Source organism: Bombina bombina, chromosome 4, assembly GCF_027579735.1.
Source record: "Bombina bombina isolate aBomBom1 chromosome 4, aBomBom1.pri, whole genome shotgun sequence".
Classification (NCBI taxonomy): Eukaryota; Metazoa; Chordata; class Amphibia; order Anura; family Bombinatoridae; genus Bombina; species Bombina bombina.
In genome coordinates this window covers 360817130-360834996 of record NC_069502.1, presented here as the reverse complement: position 1 = coordinate 360834996, position 17867 = coordinate 360817130, and the positions used below count along the sequence as shown (strand labels likewise).

General features: G+C 38.8%; 1 protein-coding gene across 2 annotated transcripts in view; it reads left to right on the top strand.

Annotated features, from left to right (window-relative positions):
• Positions 1–16741, top strand: part of LOC128656287 (transient receptor potential cation channel subfamily V member 6-like) — a 290583-nt gene extending 273842 nt beyond the window's left edge. For both annotated transcript variants that reach the window (XM_053710115.1, XM_053710114.1), the window contains one exon: positions 15455–16741. In XM_053710115.1, the coding sequence (XP_053566090.1) occupies positions 15455–15623 (169 nt within the window). In that variant the 3' untranslated portion in view covers positions 15624–16741. The remainder of the gene's footprint in view (positions 1–15454) is intronic.
• The last annotated feature ends 1126 nt before the right edge of the window (positions 16742–17867 follow it).

Genomic DNA, 17867 nt, shown 5'->3' with positions numbered 1-17867 from the left:
ACACTACACTATCAATAAATTAATTAAATACAATACCTACAAATAACTACAATTAAATAAACTAACTAAAGTACAAAAAATAAAAAAGAACTGTTACCAAAAATAAAAAAATATTTACAAACATTAGAAAAATATTACAACAATTTTAAACTAATTACACCTACTCTAAGCCCCCTAATAAAATAACAAAGACCCCCAAAATAAAAAAATGCCCTACCCTATTCTAAATTAAAAAAGTTCAAAGCTCTTTTACCTTACCAGCCCTGAAAAGGGCCATTTGCGGGGCATGCCCCAAAGAATTCAGCTCTTTTGCCTGTAAAATAAAACATACAATACCCCCCCTCCAACATTACAACCCACCACCCACATACCCCTAATCTAACCCAAACCCCCCTTAAATAAACACTAAGCCCCTGAAAATCTTCCTACCTTATCTTCACCATGCCAGGTTCACCGATCCGTCCACCGAAGTCTTGATCCAAGCCTCCGAAATCTTGATCCAAGCCCAAGCGGGGGCTGAACGGTGACGTCCATCCTCCGGCTGAAGACTTGATCCAAGCGGGCAGAAGAGGACATCCGGACAGGCAAACATCTTCATCCAAGCCGCATCTTCTATGTTCTTCAATCCGATGACGACCGGCTGATCTTCAAGACCTCCAGCGCTGATCCATCCATCTTCACCGACGACTTCCCGACGAATGACGGTTCCTTTAAGGGACATCATCCAAGATGGCGTCCCTCGAATTCCGATTGGCTGATAGGATTTCTATCAGCCAATAGAATGCGAGCTCAATCTGATTGGCTGATCGGATCAGCCAATCGGATTGAACTTGAATCTGATTGGCTGATTCCATTAGCCAATCAGAATATTCCTACCTTAATTCCGATTGGCTGATAGAATCCTATCAGCCAATCGGAATTCGAGGGACGCCATCTTGGATGACGTCCCTTAAAGGAACCGTCATTCGTCGGGAAGTCGTCGGTGAAGATGGATGGATCCGCGCTGGAGGTCTTGAAGATCAGCCGGTCGTCATCAGATTGAAGAACATAGAAGATGCGGCTTGGATGAAGATGTTTGCCAGTCCGGATGTCCTCTTCTGCCCGCTTGGATCAAGACTTCAGCCGGAGGATGGACGTCACTCTTCAGCCCCCGCTTGGGCTTGGATCAAGATTTCGGAGGCTTGGATCAAGACTTCGGTGGACGGATCGTGAACCTGGCATGGTGAAGATAAGGTAGGAAGATCTTCAGGGGCTTAGTGTTTATTTAAGGGGGGTTTGGGTTAGATTAGGGGTATGTGGGTGGTGGGTTGTAATGTTGGGGGGGTATTGTATGTTTTTTTTTTACAGGCAAAAGAGCTGAATTCTTTGGGGCATGCCCCGCAAATGGCCCTTTTCAGGGCTGGTAAGGTAAAAGAGCTTTGAACTTTTTTAATTTAGAATAGGGTAGGGCATTTTTTTATTTTGGGGGTCTTTGTTATTTTATTAGGGGGTTTAGAGTAGGTGTAATTAGTTTAAAATTGTTGTAATATTTTTCTAATGTTTGTAAATATTTTTTTATTTTTTGTAACTTAGTTCTTTTTTATTTTTTGTACTTTAGTTAGTTTATTTAATTGTAGTTATTTGTAGGTATTGTATTTAATTAATTTATTGATAATGTAGTGTTAGGTTTAATTGTAGGTAATTGTAGGTATTGTATTTAATTAATTTATTGATAGTGTAGTGTTAGGTTTAATTGTAACTTAGGTTAGGATTTATTTTACAGGTAATTTTGTAATTATTTTAACTAGGTAGCTATTAAATAAATAGTTAATAAATATTTAATAGCTATTGTACCTGGTAAAAATAAATACAAAGTGGCCTGTAAAATAAATATTAATCCTAAAATAGCTACAATATAATTATAATTTATATTGTAGATATATTAGGGTTTATTTTACAGGTAAGTATTTAGCTTTAAATAGGAATAATTTATTTAATAAGAGTTAATTTATTTCGTTAGATTTAAATTATATTTAACTTAGGGGGGTGTTAGTGTTAGCTTTAGGGGTTAATCCATTTATTAGAGTAGCGGCGAGATCCGGTCGGCAGATTAGGGGTTAATTATTGTAGGTAGCTGGCGGCGACATTGTGGGGGGGCAGATTAGGGGTTAATAAATATAATATAGGGGTCGGCGGTGTTAGGGGCAGCAGATTAGGGGTACATAACTATAATGTATGTTGCAGCGGTGTACGGAGCGGCAGCGGCAGATTAGGGGTTAAAAAAATATGCAGGGGTCAGCGATAGCAGGGGCGGCAGATTAGGGGTTAATAAATATTATGTAGGTGTCGGCGGTGTTAGGGGCAGCAGATTAGGGGTACATAACTATAATGTATGTTGCGGTGGTGTACGGAGCGGCAGATTAGGGGTTAATAATAATATGCAGGTGTCAGCGATAGCGGGGGCGGCAGATTAGGGGTTAATAAGCGTAAAGAAAACCAAAATACTAATGGCACTGCACAAATTTACAAAATTGGGTAGCCTATTGTTCTCTGGACTAGTAAATGTAATTTATTTGTATAAATCTATCTGTGATCCAGATTTGTTATCTAGTGGAGCGGCTGAGGTGCTGTGTACTGGTTATTTAAAACGAAAAATTATCAATCCTAGGATTGATGAAATGTACACCTGTATAGCACTCTTTCCCTATTTAACAATGGCAAGAGTTGGACAAGGTATAAGAGTCTGGGATAGGAGGAGTGCGTGGGGATGAGTTAAAATATAACCTTTATTGGTGAATTTAAAAAGAGCAACAACAAACACAGTCTACATACATACTAGATTAAAAATTGCAGGATTGGGTCTGATTAAATTATGTCCGTTTTTTCAGACAGTTGAGGTGGTTGTGATATATATATATAGAGAAAAACTTGGATTAATAGTCCGTTTCACGTTATGGTATTCTCAGTACCTATACATTGTTGGATATTAGTAACACTTGCGTGATGTTAGTAAAGCTATTATGCTCCGATATTTACTCTGTTGTAAGTCTGGTATTGACTCACGTTATGGTATTCTCAGTACCTATACATTGTTGGATATTAGTAACATTTGCGTGGTATTAATAAAAGCTACTATGCTCCGATATTTACTCTGTTGTAAGTCTGGTATTGATAATCGGCTATAAAAGGATAGCAGTGGGCTAGCTTGATTTTTGTATTGCGATTATTCTGATAGGTATAATGTTATTTCTATCACGTGATTCATGTAATTGATATTGTAACAAAGCACTTGAAAAAAGTTTCAATTGTACCACATTGTTTAATAATTTATTCATATATAAAATGTGTACAATATATGATTCATAGTTAACTGTATAAAATAGTTATTGGTTACACTATTTGTCTAGTTTCTGCTATAGTTAACATAGTATTAATAGAAAGCTGTTTATGTTGGCTACATGAGCAAAATTTCTGTCAAGTGTGCACTTGTTCTGCTAACCTTTGGTGTTAAATATAATAACTGTCTTGAGTGACTTTTTTATTATTCCAAGTTTCTATTACAATATTTCACCTAAGTGACTTGTAATCCTATTATCATCTTTATTCACCCCAGTTATTATATTGAAATTATATTGTGTTTATTTCATTTTCAGAGTCATAGCAATTGTATAAATTTGTTACAGTGTTGCTGCAGAGTAGCTGCTACTCGTGAATTTAGCTAGGCTTCGCTTATACTTAAAGATAAACTTGTAGATATATATTACCGGGCTGAATGTTAAACATTTGAAAGTCTAAGTGCTGATCTCAAACTGACAATTTGCGGTATTGTATGTATATTAATACTCCAAATTTCTTAACCGCATGTTTGAATCAACACTGAGCTCTTAATATATGTGCCGGTTCTGATTCGTAAAGTTAGCGTGGCTTAGCTTATGCTAACAATTGGATGCTTAATATATATTGCTGAATTTCATATTATGCATTTTAAAAGGTTAAGTATAAATCTTAAATTAATAATTTGCGGTATTGTGTATCTATTTAAGTTCTATATTTCTTAACCGCTTGTTTATGATAAATACTGGGTTGTTACTATAACTGCCAGTTCAGTTCCAATATGTCAGGTTAACTTGGCTTCGCTTATATTGAAAAATAACAAATTGATAGGTGTTACCACTCTAGTTTTTAAGCATTTTAGCAGGCTGAGTGCTGACCTTAGGCTGACAGTTTGCGGTATTGTGTATACATTCGAGCTCCGTATTTTTTAACCGCTTGTCTGCAGTCAACACTAAGCACTCGCTATAAATGCCGGTTCTATTTGAAATAAGGTTACTGAGTTATTCTCTATATAAAGTAAATTAAATCAATATTGTGCACAACCACAATTATTTAAACTATAAGGACTACCATTCCTGCTTAATAAAAAATGCTACACGGCATTCAACAAACAATTCCCTAACATGTTTCGCCACTACCGTGGCTTTTTCAAAGGCCTTTGAAAAAGATCTTCCTACCTTATCTTCATATATTGTACACATTTTATATATGAATAAATTATTAAACAATGTGGTACAATTGAAACTTTTTTCAAGTGCTTTGTTACAATATCAATTACATGAATCATGTGATAGAAATAACATTATACCTATCAGAATAATTGCAATACAAAAATCAAGCTAGCCCACTGCTATCCTTTTATAGCCGATTATCAATACCAGACTTACAACAGAGTAAATATCGGAGCATAGTAGCTTTTATTAATACCACGCAAATGTTACTAATATCCAACAATGTATAGGTACTGAGAATACCATAACGTGAGTCAATACCAGACTTACAACAGAGTAAATATCGGAGCATAATAGCTTTACTAACATCACGCAAGTGTTACTAATATCCAACAATGTATAGGTACTGAGAATACCATAACGTGAAACGGACTATTAATCCAAGTTTTTCTCTCTATATATATATCACAACCACCTCAACTGTCTGAAAAAACGGACATAATTTAATCAGACCCAATCCTGCAATTTTTAATCTAGTATGTATGTAGACTGTGTTTGTTGTTGCTCTTTTTAAATTCACCAATAAAAGTTATATTTTAACTCATCCCCACGCACTCCTCCTATCCCAGACTCTTATACCTTGTCCAACTCTTGCCATTGTTAAATAGGGAAAGAGTGCTATACAGGTGTACATTTCATCAATCCTAGGATTGATAATTTTTCGTTAATAAGCGTAAGGTTAGGGGTGTTTAGACTCGGGGTACATGTTAGGGTGTTAGGTGCAGACATAGGAAGTGTTTCCCCATAGGAAACAATGTAGCTGCGTTAGGAGCTGAACGCTGCTTTTTTGCAGGTGTTAGGTTTTTTTTCAGCTCAAACTGCCCCATTGTTTTCTATGGGGGAATCGTGCACGAGCACGTTTTTGATGCTGGCCGCGTCCGTAAGCAACGCTTGTATTGAGAGTTGCAGTGGCGGTAAATATGCTCTACGCTCCCTTTTTGGAGCCTAACGCAGTCCTTCTGTGAACTCTAAATACCAGCGGTATTTAAAAGGTGCGGGAGAAAAAAAGCATGCGTAGCTAACGCACCCCTTTGGCCGCAGAACTCTAAATCTAGCCGTGTTTTATGAGAGCACTGAATGAGCTGGGGTGGAGCTTATAAGAGCAAATTTGGCATAAAAAATTTAGCAGAAATTTTTTTGGCGGGACATTTTGGTGCCATATAAATAGCGTCATCACATGCGCAAACATGCAAATTTCTAATACACCTATCACCCTAAAAAGAAGGTAAGAATTTAGTTTGTGTATAAAAAAAAAGCAATATGTACCTAAATAAAGCCTAAATGAATACTTCTATTATAGCTGCATAAAATGTGATTATCAACATTCCATTAGACTAATATTATACGTAGCATTCTAATTTATAATTAAATAAATTACTCGCTCCAAAAAAAATCTGTGTTTCACAGACACTACCAACCTTGACAAACATTTAGCCACTAATTAAAGTCGCTAAAAAAAAGAGCACTGAATTACTGACTCAAGGCATGTATACAAACAATATATTATATCTGTACTTAAAAAGTGCCCAATCCATAGCTGAGAATGTTTAATATAATAAAAGTATATCCACATAGTAGACAGCTAAACCAGTACTGAAACATATCAGCAGAGGTAATGGTACAAGAGTATATTGTCGATCTATAAAGGGAGGCAGCATATAAATGTCTGCAACCATAGGTGAAAAACATAAATTATGCTTACCTGAATTTCCTTTTCTTCAGACAGAAAGAGTCCACAACTGCATTTATTACTTTTGGGAAATCAGAATCTGGCCACCAGGAGGAGGCAAAGACACCCCAGCCAAAGGCTTAAATACCTCTCCCACTTCCCCCATCCCCCAGTCATTCTGCCGAGGAACAAGGAACAGATAAAGAAGCATAGGGTGAAAAGGTGCCAGAAGACCAAAAATAACCAACGCCCCCCAGAAAAATACGGGAGGGGAGCTGTGGACTCTTTTCGTCTGAAGAAAGGAAATAATCAGCTAACATAATTTCTGTGTTTCTACACAAATGGAAAGAGTCCACAGCTGCATTCATGGGAAAACAATATCCAAGCTTTAGAGGACACTGAATGCTAAAACGGGAGGGTACAAAAGGTGGCCCATTCTGAGGGCACCAGGCCTAAAACCCTTACACTAGAACCCCAGCTTCGTCCGAAGCCGAGAAAATTTAGAAAAAAGGAAAAAGCCCAAGGACACAGATAGACCATAAGCCTTGCTAGAGACTGCAGGAACTAGACTCGAATGAGCCAACAGCCTCCAAGAGAAACGGTCTACCGGTAGACAGTCTCCCAACAACAAACCCCTAACTAAAGAAAGGGATTAAACTGCCGTATTCACCAAAAAGGAGACAAACACAGAGAAAACATCCATAAAGGATTCTATAGAACCCTAAATAGGGCACGGCAAAACCCCACAATAGGCCCAAACGAGACCCAAAGAATGCCGGGCGAGAAGAAACCCCGAGAGCCAAGCCAACCGAGACCCAACCCAGTCCCGTAGTAATGGAGATAGCACCCAAGCCTAGTAGGCTCAATTCCACTGGATCAAGTCCCAGAGCTTGAAAAGAGAATCTTCCCCCAAACAAAGTGCATAAGCACCCCAAAAGGTAACTGAAGACGAGACCCTAGAAACCGTTAAAGACAGCTCAGAATATTCAAATTAAAAAAACATAACCTCGTGCAGCAACTCAGATAGGGAAAGCCCTGATGGCACACCTGAAGAGTGAGAACACTGCATGCTGCTGTCATCCGAAGATGGAACTAGAATTTTGAATATATGCAGGCAAGTGGATGCAGATGAGGTTAAGCTCAAATCCTAACCTACAACTTGTTAGGCATCCAGCTAATCAGCTGACGCCCCCAGTCCTTCCCACAAAATCTTAAACGTGGAAAAGAAGCAGAGCCCCCCCAAGGACAGCTCATCCAACCTCGATGATCCGAGGACGAAATTGTAAGAGCAACAGATCTTGCCCCAAACACCGGACCAGCCCAAGCGACAGTGCTTTAACAAGAGCTTTGAGCAAGGGCTGAGCACACGACCTTCAGAGTATGAAAACTGCCACACTAACGCAAGCGTTAACGGGGATTAGGCAGGAATGAACCCTATTGTCTCAAATCCAAGGCATAAGGAATATCCACTATGCCACAGGCAGTGGAACCCGACCAGACCCCGCTCCTCCTGCAACCAAGGCAGGACCATGATCATCCAAAGAGAGGAGATCATCCTGCTGAAGGAGGCAATCTACCCCCCAAAGGGGAGGAGACAGATAAGAAACAGCACACATGTCCACAAGTACGTGAGAACCCATATGCTAATCAGTCGAGACTGAATGAAGATCATTCAGATCACCACTGTTGTATATACCATGGAAAAAGTCCCCGTAAAGGTAGTACACTCCATCTTAAGGACAATCAGCCCCCATAGAACCCAAGAACTGGGACCCAGAGCCGTCTTAAAATGGACAACACCTTCAGGGAGCACAAGATACCCCGTCTGAAGATTCAGACCTCACAGGGGAAGATATCCGGGCTAACCCGGAGAAACAGGCACATTACTCACTCATAAATTCCCAACCCAAAGGGAAGAGAACACCCCTAGCAGGAGACCAACTCCCGATCAATAAGGTGCTAGGTCATAGTCCTGTAAACTACTCTAGATCCCAAAGGCACCAAGGACCACAAATGTGCAGTCCAAGACTAAGGGAAATAATTACGAGGGCAGAGATCACCCAAAGAAAGAGTAGAAAAACACTAGTCTCCATAATCATGTCAGATTATCCTTCCAGAGGATCACCAAGGAAAAAATGCAGAGCATCCCGATTCCTAGCAGAACATCCCCTAAGCGAAAGCTAGGAAAGGAGACAACAGTCTATCGTTCCTAATATGGAACAACAAACTCCCAAAAACAGAAAAGAGCCGCACGGCCCTCAACTTCTGCCAAGAAAAAAAACAAAGTCCAAACAGTCTCAACTCTAAGGAAGAGACCACAGGAAGGAATAAGTGCTAAAATGACAATCCCAAGAACCTTGAAAGGCCAGACTGCCAGGAACTGGCTGCATGAAGGACCTAAATCCTTCAACTCCTAACCCACAATGGGAAGGAAACACTCTAGATCCCGAGTCAAAACCAACAGAGTATGATGTAGTGGATCCCAACGGAGTCCCGGCCAACTAGATTGAAAGGATATGAGGACCAAAAATAATCCTCCATGCCCTAAATAAACCACGGATCATCAAATCCTCTTGGAATGCTGGCTGAAATTTGTAAAAACAAATAACAGTGGAAACCACTCGGCGACCTAACCAGACCAGCCAGGCATAGCAGGCACCACGTGTCTGAAAAAGCCCTTAAAAACAGAAGGATTTGTACCCAGTCAGGACCAGCATGAAACCAAGGACCCAATATTGACAAGGACACACAAAGTCACCCCCTAAGAGGGAGGGATAAATAGCAGAGGACTAAAACACGTCCTCATGAACAAACTTTCATAGACATAACAGTACGATCACAAAATTGTGAGTATCGATTCCAGAGAAGAAAATTCCCAAAGGAAATATAGTAACAAACATGAGCTTTAAATCAAATAAAATTCATCCTAACCGGATTAAAATAAAATATAAGGCAACCCGTAGGTTATTGCCCAGGAAGAAAAACAGACTCTCCCGCAGGACCAGCCCAACAGGAATCCGAGTCTTCCAAGGTCAGAACTAGAAAGATACTAAGGAAACAAGACTATAAGCAGATTACTTCATCCCCTTATATCTAGTCAAGCATGCCATTCACATCGGAAGACTGAGGATCCACCACCCCATTAAGAGTGGGATACTCCAATAACAACAAAACATGCCTCAGTAGAACACGAAGGCGCGCCAGTCTATAACGAAAGGCAAAACTTACCTCCGCCAGGTCAAACGAAGACCCTGGCCCAGAAGGTTGACCCCCTGAAGCCTCAGGGATAGTCACTCCCCCAGAGGGCTGAACTGGACCAGGCGATTCCACGCTTGACGAGCCCTGGTTAACGATACACGGACAATATCTTAAACTCCTGGGAGAAGTAAATGCGCCAGCACCAAAGATATGGCCATGCAAAACTGTGTCGTAAACTCTGGAGGAAACAAGTCACCCTCCAGAGAAGGACCGTGCATAAAAAAGCACGCCCAACCGTAAAGGCTGCATCACTTGCAATAGGCTGTTATGTTCCGAAAATGCCATGAGCCCAAGTATTACTACACAGTAGCAGACAGAATCACATAACAAACATTATTTAAAAAAAACCCTGTTCAATAACCCCTGTCAGGAGATATTAACCCTTGATTTCAACATACAAAAAGAGCCTCACTGAGACCCTGTATTTAAAGGGACACTGAACCCAAAAATGTTCTTTTGTGATTCAGATAGAGCATGCAATTTTAAGCAACTTTCTAATTTACTCCTATTATCAATGTTTCTTCGTTCTCTTGCTATCTTTATATAAAAAAGAAGTCACCTAAGCTTTTTTTCTTGGTTCAGAACTCTGAACAGCAGTTTTTGATTGGTGGATGAATTTATCCACCAATCAGCAAGGACAACCTAGGTTGTTCACCAAAAATGGGCCGGCATCTAAACTTACATTCTTGCATTTCAAATAAAGATTCCAAGAGAATGAAGAAAAATTGATAATAGGAGTAAATTAGAAAGTTGCTTAAAATGTCATGCTCTATCTGAATCACAAAAGAAAAAAATTGGGTTCAGTGTCCCTTTATGTTATTCCCGCGAGGTTGTAGCCTCTTGGATAAACTGTTGTAATTACAAGACCTGTAAATGACAAGGAAAGGAGATAGGTGCCGTATGTGTGAATCAATCACCCACTGGGTATAAGCACGAAGAAGATACAGGGTACTCACATGATGTGGAGGCACCCAATTGTGCCAATAGCGACAGGCTGGTTTTCAACAGCAGACCAGCTAGCTGAACCAAGGCAATCACTGGATACACGAGTATGGTAAGACCCAGGGACTTTGACTCTGTGATTTCTTAATTACAAGACATCCATGATGAAAGTAAAATGAAACGATCTTACCGGAATCTACGCCGTGGAACAGGAACACGGCCCTTCAAGTGTGACAGATAGTAGCATTGCTTCTGCCATGGACTTGAGAAGAAAGCAGGCAGCAAAACTTGTCAACGCTGAATGCTTCTGGAGTTGGTAATCTAAGTTAGGATGGTTTCGCAGGAAGACTCTCCCTGCATCTCCGGACTCTAACTTTCATCCATGCTCTCACTGAGAGGCTAACAGGACTACTTAAAACTCCAGTCCCATTCTGAAGAGTGCTACCCTCCATAAGAGAATATCGAAACTTCTGACACTTCTCTGCCAACCTCCTGGGACGAAAGGCAAAGAATGACTGGAGGATGGGGGAAGTGGGAGACTTATTTAAGCCTTTGGCTGGGGTATCTTTGCCTCCTCCTGGTGGCCAGGTTATGAATTCCCAAAAGTAATGAATGCAGATGTGTTTATGAAGAAAACATGGTATCAGGCAATACTCCCTTCACATCCCTCAGACAAACACTGCACTTAGAGAGGACACCTCCTAAGGAGGCAACATTTTTAAAACTGAGGTATGAGGTATTTATAGGCAATTGAGGTTTGGGAAACTTTGCCCCCTCCTGGTAGGAATGTATATCCCATCAGTAACTAGCTTGTGGACTCTCGCCACCTATATAAAAAAACATAATGCTCCGACAAAAATTGCAATCTGCAAACTACTTTTACTTGAAAGATAACATCCAGAAAGAGCGGTTTGGTATCAGAAATTATTTTCATTGGTAGGCCGTATGCATATTTTTTAAAGAGAACTAACATTCCTTATCTCCCCTATTCCTTACTTATCTACAATCTCTCATAGGGGGGTCTAGGGGTCCCAAAACTATTAGACAGGAAATCTTCCTTAATCCAACAATGTTCTAGATTGAATTACAAACTCAAATAGCAAAGCCTAGTTATTTTTTTTTAGCACAGGGCATTTCCAGACAAGTTAACAGGTGTTGTTGTGTGGTGTTCTACAGGTAATTTATATTAGCCAAGGACCATGTCTAGTGTTGGTTAGTTTTTTAGCAACTCTCCCTTCATATCAAAACCCACCAAACAAGCATATTTTGTTGTGGCTCACCCATCTCGGAACAGATGCATCTAACCCTGTTTGTAACCCCATATTATTGCATAAAATCCTTTAAAAGGGTCATATACAAACCGAAATACATTGCTCACATTCAACAGACACAAGGAAAACAAATTTTTAAATAAACCTCTCCTTTATTTTTAATAAATTTGTTGTACCCAACACCTTCAATGATTAAACATATCTACCCAGGTTCATCGGTCTGGTGTTAGAGGGGTTAACAGGAGGATGACATTTTTGCCCCCATCAGGTAGACCTGTTTACATATGACTCCATTTTGGTCCCAGGTTTCCCATTCTGTATTCACAACTACAGACTGCAAGTTGTGTAGGCCTTATTAAATATATGTTTTCTTTTAAAAGAAAAAACTTACTTCTCAAGATTCTACTTAATTGTGGGGGAACTCCTGGGAGGCGGCCATATTAATTTGCAATGCTGAGCACTGGTGACAGACCTTTAAAGTACTTTGTTGTTTATTGTTGTATATTTGAGGCATCCACTCCTTACCTTTGCAATTTGTGACTCTTCATGATATACAGAAAAAGCAGAGGTCTCTCATTTTTACCAGTATTCCGGGACTTTTTTTGAGGCTTTGTCTGAAGGCCAAGGTAGCCTCAACCCAACCCCCTTTGGTGGTGATCCCCCTGGACCCATCAAGAACAGTGTTACTTTCACAGTATAATATCCTTACCCCTTATGGCACACACCCCATTTCTGTAATCTTGAGGCAGCCCTGACAAAAAGCATGGACTCCCTAGGGGGGAGATTTGGTGAGATTATAATTTTTGTCAATCACAGAATGAACCCCTGACTTGGAGACCATAGCCCTGCCATTTTCCTCATTCTGTTGCCCTCCCGCACCAAAGTAGGAAATGATGTGCCGGTTTGCCATTCTGGGGAGCATGTCAACAGTGACCCATTTGATAGGGGCTCTCATTCTAGAGGGCACACGGAGTGACACTACAGTTGATTCAACTTCTCCCTGAAAAGGTGTCACATGATCGTGTGCAGGGCAGGGGAAACCAGACAGTATCTTGGATCTGGCCACTGCAATGGCAACTAAAGCTTTAGTTTACATTCACCCCTTCCGCACGGTCCTGTCAATATGGTGGAGTGGAATATAGCAGACCTTGCTCTAGAGGTTATGATAGCACATTTTCAACACTGGAGAACTGCTGTACAGTAAAGCTGGATGTGACATACCATTGCATAATACTTTTGAGTCTTGCAAGTTTAATAAGTTCCCAAGTGTGTTTATACCTTGCTAGCGGTTTGCAAATATAGATGAGTCACTATTATTGCAACATAAAGCTGATTGTTATTTTTGCACTTTAATTTTGGATTTTACAGCAGTTTAGTATCTGAACTGACTAGGCTTAGCGCAAGACTATGAGCTCTTGGTGACTGAAGACATCTTGGGCAACCTGCTGTTTATATGATCATAGTGCTCTATACAGTAGTTTTGTTAATATGTTGAATGTACTTCTATATGTAAACAATGGGGTTGTAGTTATTAGATACCTTCTCATATTTGAACATTCCTATATACACTGCATACGGTTAGGAAGTAGAGATGAGATAGAGGAGTTTTCAACTATATTTATTTATTTAATACATATTTATGTAAACTGCTGTGCTATTTGAATGTCCTGTGAATCAAATATGGCATTTAAAATGGGGGTTGTATTATCAAGTTACCATTTTCAGCATTTTAATAGGCTGGATGGTTAATGCTTATAAACTTTTGGCCTCTCTCTCCGACTCCCTTTTAGCCACCTGTATGAGACAGAATATACTGCCACCAACTTTAACACAGTTTAATTGAATATGCAGTTTAACTACAAAAGAGAATAGAAGTGTAGAGACATATTGCTCTGTGGATTGGAATCTATAATTATACATATGGTAGTTCTTGGCCCTTCCATTCTGGTGTCGCTTTACCGTATATCAATTTAGGGAATACAGTTGAATTTAATATAAGATGGGTAGTCCTATAAGACTTTGATAAAATGTCCTGGAGCCTTAAAGAGACAATCTACTCCAAAATTATTGTTTAAAAAGATAGAGAACATCTTTACTACCCATTCCCCAGCTTTGCACAACCAACATTGTTATATTAATATACTTTAGAACCATTTGATATCTACATTTCTGCCTGTTTTTATTCCCCTGCAGGCCGCTTTTATCTTTGGTCATTTTTATAGCTTTTCAGAGCAAGACACTGCTCGTTCATGTGTGCCGTATTGATAACATTGTGCTCACTCCTGTGGAGTTATTCCTGGGTCAGCACTAATTAGCTTAAATGCAAGTCTGTAAATAGAACTAAAATAAGGGGTCAGTCTGCAGAGGCTTTTATACAAGGTACTCACAGGGGTAAAAAGTATATTAATATAACCGTGTTGGATATGCAAAACTGGGGAATGGTTAATAAAAGGATTATCTATCTTATTTAAACAATAACATTTTGGAGTAGACTGTCCCTTTTATATAGATACCCGAGTTACACGGTGGGCTTATTGTAGTTAATTGAACACTCTTTTTAAATGTCTCATTCATCACTTAGTCTGAGTTATAAGATTTACTCAAAGTTTGTATTTACTCTTTTTTTGTTTATATTGTGTACATAGGTGTGTATTTGCTTTGTGCCCAAGTGTCCCTTTATATGCTCTTTTCTCCCCTTGGTATTTCCCTTTATGTTATAATAATATAAGGGGTAGTCCTAGAGTGGCCACAGTTGCTCATAAGTGGGAGTTTTTCTTAAGGACTTAACGTTCTTAGGGGACTCTATCTCACAACATAATCCTTAAAAATAGAGGGATTGCAGGTTTTATTTGTAATACAGTAATGTTTTTACTGTAAAATTCTCATTGATATTAATGGATGCCAATTTATGGTTACTCACTATTGTATACACAGATCCAATTTCTGTTTGAAAATGCCTGTATTTTTCTGCTCTGTTTTACTTTTCAACCTCAATAAAAAAAAAAAAAAAAAAAAAAAAGTATATATACACATACAGAGTGTGTATATATATATATATATATATATATATATATATACACACACACCATATTGCATTCAAATGGGAGTAATACAAAACAGAATTGTCTACAAGAGTTTAAAACATAACATTTACCCAGTTGTCACATTTTTATCATTTACAACCAGAACACACAACAAACACGTTTCTACACGTCTACCTAGCCCACCCATACAACGCCATTTCCTTTTCTTGCCAGGTGCATGATGATGATCAAATAATCTAACACTTTATCGATATGTTCTTTCCACTGGGACAAAATCACTGCTAAAACTACAGCTGAGGGATATTGGACATTCTGCTAATGACAAGAAAGGCTCCTACTAATTATTTTGCTTATGAACTGTTTCTTTTTTTTTTTTTTTTTAAATCAAACATACCTGACCAAAAGTTTATAAAATTAAATACTAAAAAAAATAATAATAATGGGCTGCAAGCACATATAGTCTAGAATCCTAATGGGAGTCTGAGAAACTGGTTGGTTAAAAGGTCAGTTAAGTGTAAATGAAACGTTAAATGATTCAGATAAAACATGACATTCTAAATATATTTCAAATTTACCTCTATTATCAAATTTGCTTTGATCTGAATCATAAAAGTTTAATAGATTTTGACTTTCCCATTTTATACAGAATACATAAGACAGATACTTGCATTTTTTTTTTAACTTCAAAATGTAGAGTAACAACATCTTTTTTTTTTTTTTACCTAGGGTTGAAGAGAAAAATGATGTCTTTGCACCAGACAAAATTAAAAAACAAATAAATCTTGGAAATTCACAAAAACCTCTTTGCAAGGAATGGAACCTAGTTCATACTAACATTGCTAAAAGAGTGATGAATAAACGGATGCACCAAAGAATACTAGATGGTCAGATATAATGCAGTGCTATCAATATGTATACATTTTAGCATAAGCCTTTATTGCTGCAATCGCAAGGATTTTTCTATTTAGTAAATATGTATGTGATTAATTGGTCCTAATTAAAGGGATATGAAACTCACATTTTTTAAGTATTCACAAACTAACTACGTTAAACTTGTTAGTGAATTTTTTTGATTGTAAAATGTATGTTAGAAAAAAATTCCAGGATCATCTTTCCCCCCATATTGTTCCCATATAAAACAGATCAACCAGTGTTAGCAATTTGATGAAGCCATTCACTGAGAAAATTGGATGTCCTTGCAGTTCTAAGCATATTTAATAATACCTTTACCTCTGCATGCTAAGGGGTTAAGTTTCTGTAGTTTTGTGGTAAAAACAGTTGTTTTTTTAAGAAGAACTGTGTTGCTGTGTTTGTGTGTGCATACGATTTCCCTTTCATATGCCAGACCACCTAATAAATAGTTTTAAGGCCCATTTCACCAAATGTTATTGTGTATGCATTGAACCATAAAGCCAGTAAACTTGTCAGCTCCAGAGACACAAAGCAGAACCTCTCCCAAGAGCAAATTAGGTCAATAATAGGACACTAGTACAATTTAAGATATGCTTTTAACACATTATAACATTAGATCAGGGAAATATGACAACCCTGTCATATTTGGTACCAAACTAATTCTCATCATGTCCCTGGGATGTTGCTTATTTATATAGGTGAATGCACTGAATTTTCCTATCAGAAGTGGTATTGTGTTCTATGATTTCAGCCAAAGGTGCTGAGCTTTATGACTGGCCATAAAAGAGAGGGGTGGATATTTCCCTAGCCCCCCTGCCAGAAGGTTGGCTCAAGCAATCTGATATCATGGAAAGAGGTATAAAGTTTTGTGCTTTAACATGTAAAGTTGTTCATTCTTCATGGGAGGCTGTATGCTGCAGCGTGAGTGACTCACTTCCTGACCCATCTCCCTGTGGCAGACAGCTAGTAAAGTATAAAGTCTGTTATTTCTCCTTTTTATTTTAAAACTGTTTGCTTGTGTAAGTCTATTTGTTAACATCTTTTTTTTTTTTATTAATAATGCATTGTGCTAATTTTTCCCATAATAAATAATTCAGTTAAGTTTTTGCCTTTGTCTAATATTTAAACCATGTTAATGAAAGAGACTGGTAGTAGTAAGATTGCTAAATTGTATTCTGAGAGTTAATGTTGGCCATTTCTTTTATGTCTAGTACAGACTAGAGAGTGTTGTTAACCCTTGTACCCACTGAACTAAGTCACAGGCTTGCCTGTAGTGGTTATACTGTGACAGAGTAGTGACAGTAGAAGGGGTCTGATAACCCTTTATGTGCCAAACAAGTGACTGGCGCAGGGTTGGTTAACCTTGTCGTCACAAATTGGTGGACAGTGGTGAAGATAATTTTTTTTTTTTGAAAACAGCTTTATTGAATGATCAGACATCATATTACAATCATTATCACACAGTGACATATCAAAATGCACAGAGCTCAACATAATTCAAAATAACATTGTGTTGTGCGTATCTTAAAGCATTATGAACATTATGTAATAACAAGACATCCGATCATTTTTAGATCTGAAAAACTCTTAACACAAAAAACAATTTAATCATCCCAAGCCGAGTGTTTCGGTATAACTCTGTTGTATAAAACAAGACTGTTTATAATCTGAGGGTCAAAGTTTGCAAGGGGGTTAAGAAGTTCAGGTCGGGGGGGTATGCGAAGGTCAGAAAGTGGGAGGAAAAAAAAAAAAAAAAAAAAGGGGGGGGGGGGGGGAGAAGAGGGGAGAGGTTTCCACTCTTCACGGGTTCATCTCAGTATCTCATGCACGTCAGGTCCTGTATACTCTGTCAAATCAGCAATGGCTTATATGTCTCTGCCTTCCCAAATTAGAGTCATGTATTCATGCAGCTCTAGTTTCCCAGTTCGCAGGTAATGATACCTCTCTAGATTCAGGAGATCTCTTACCTCCCGTCTCCATTCGTCCAGGCTCGGTGCCTGAGGCGTCTTCCAATGTCTCGGAATGAGACTCTTGGCCCCATTCAACATGAGGAGGAGTAAATGGCGCTTGGCTACCATAGCCATCTTGGGGAGTTCGTGGTAAATTAGGTAATTGGGGTTTGGTGGGAGGATAACCCGAAGCAGTCTGCTACTCTCTCCAAGTACTTCCGTCCAAAAATGCTGTATCAGCGGGCATTGCCACCATACATGCAATATAGATCCCTCTT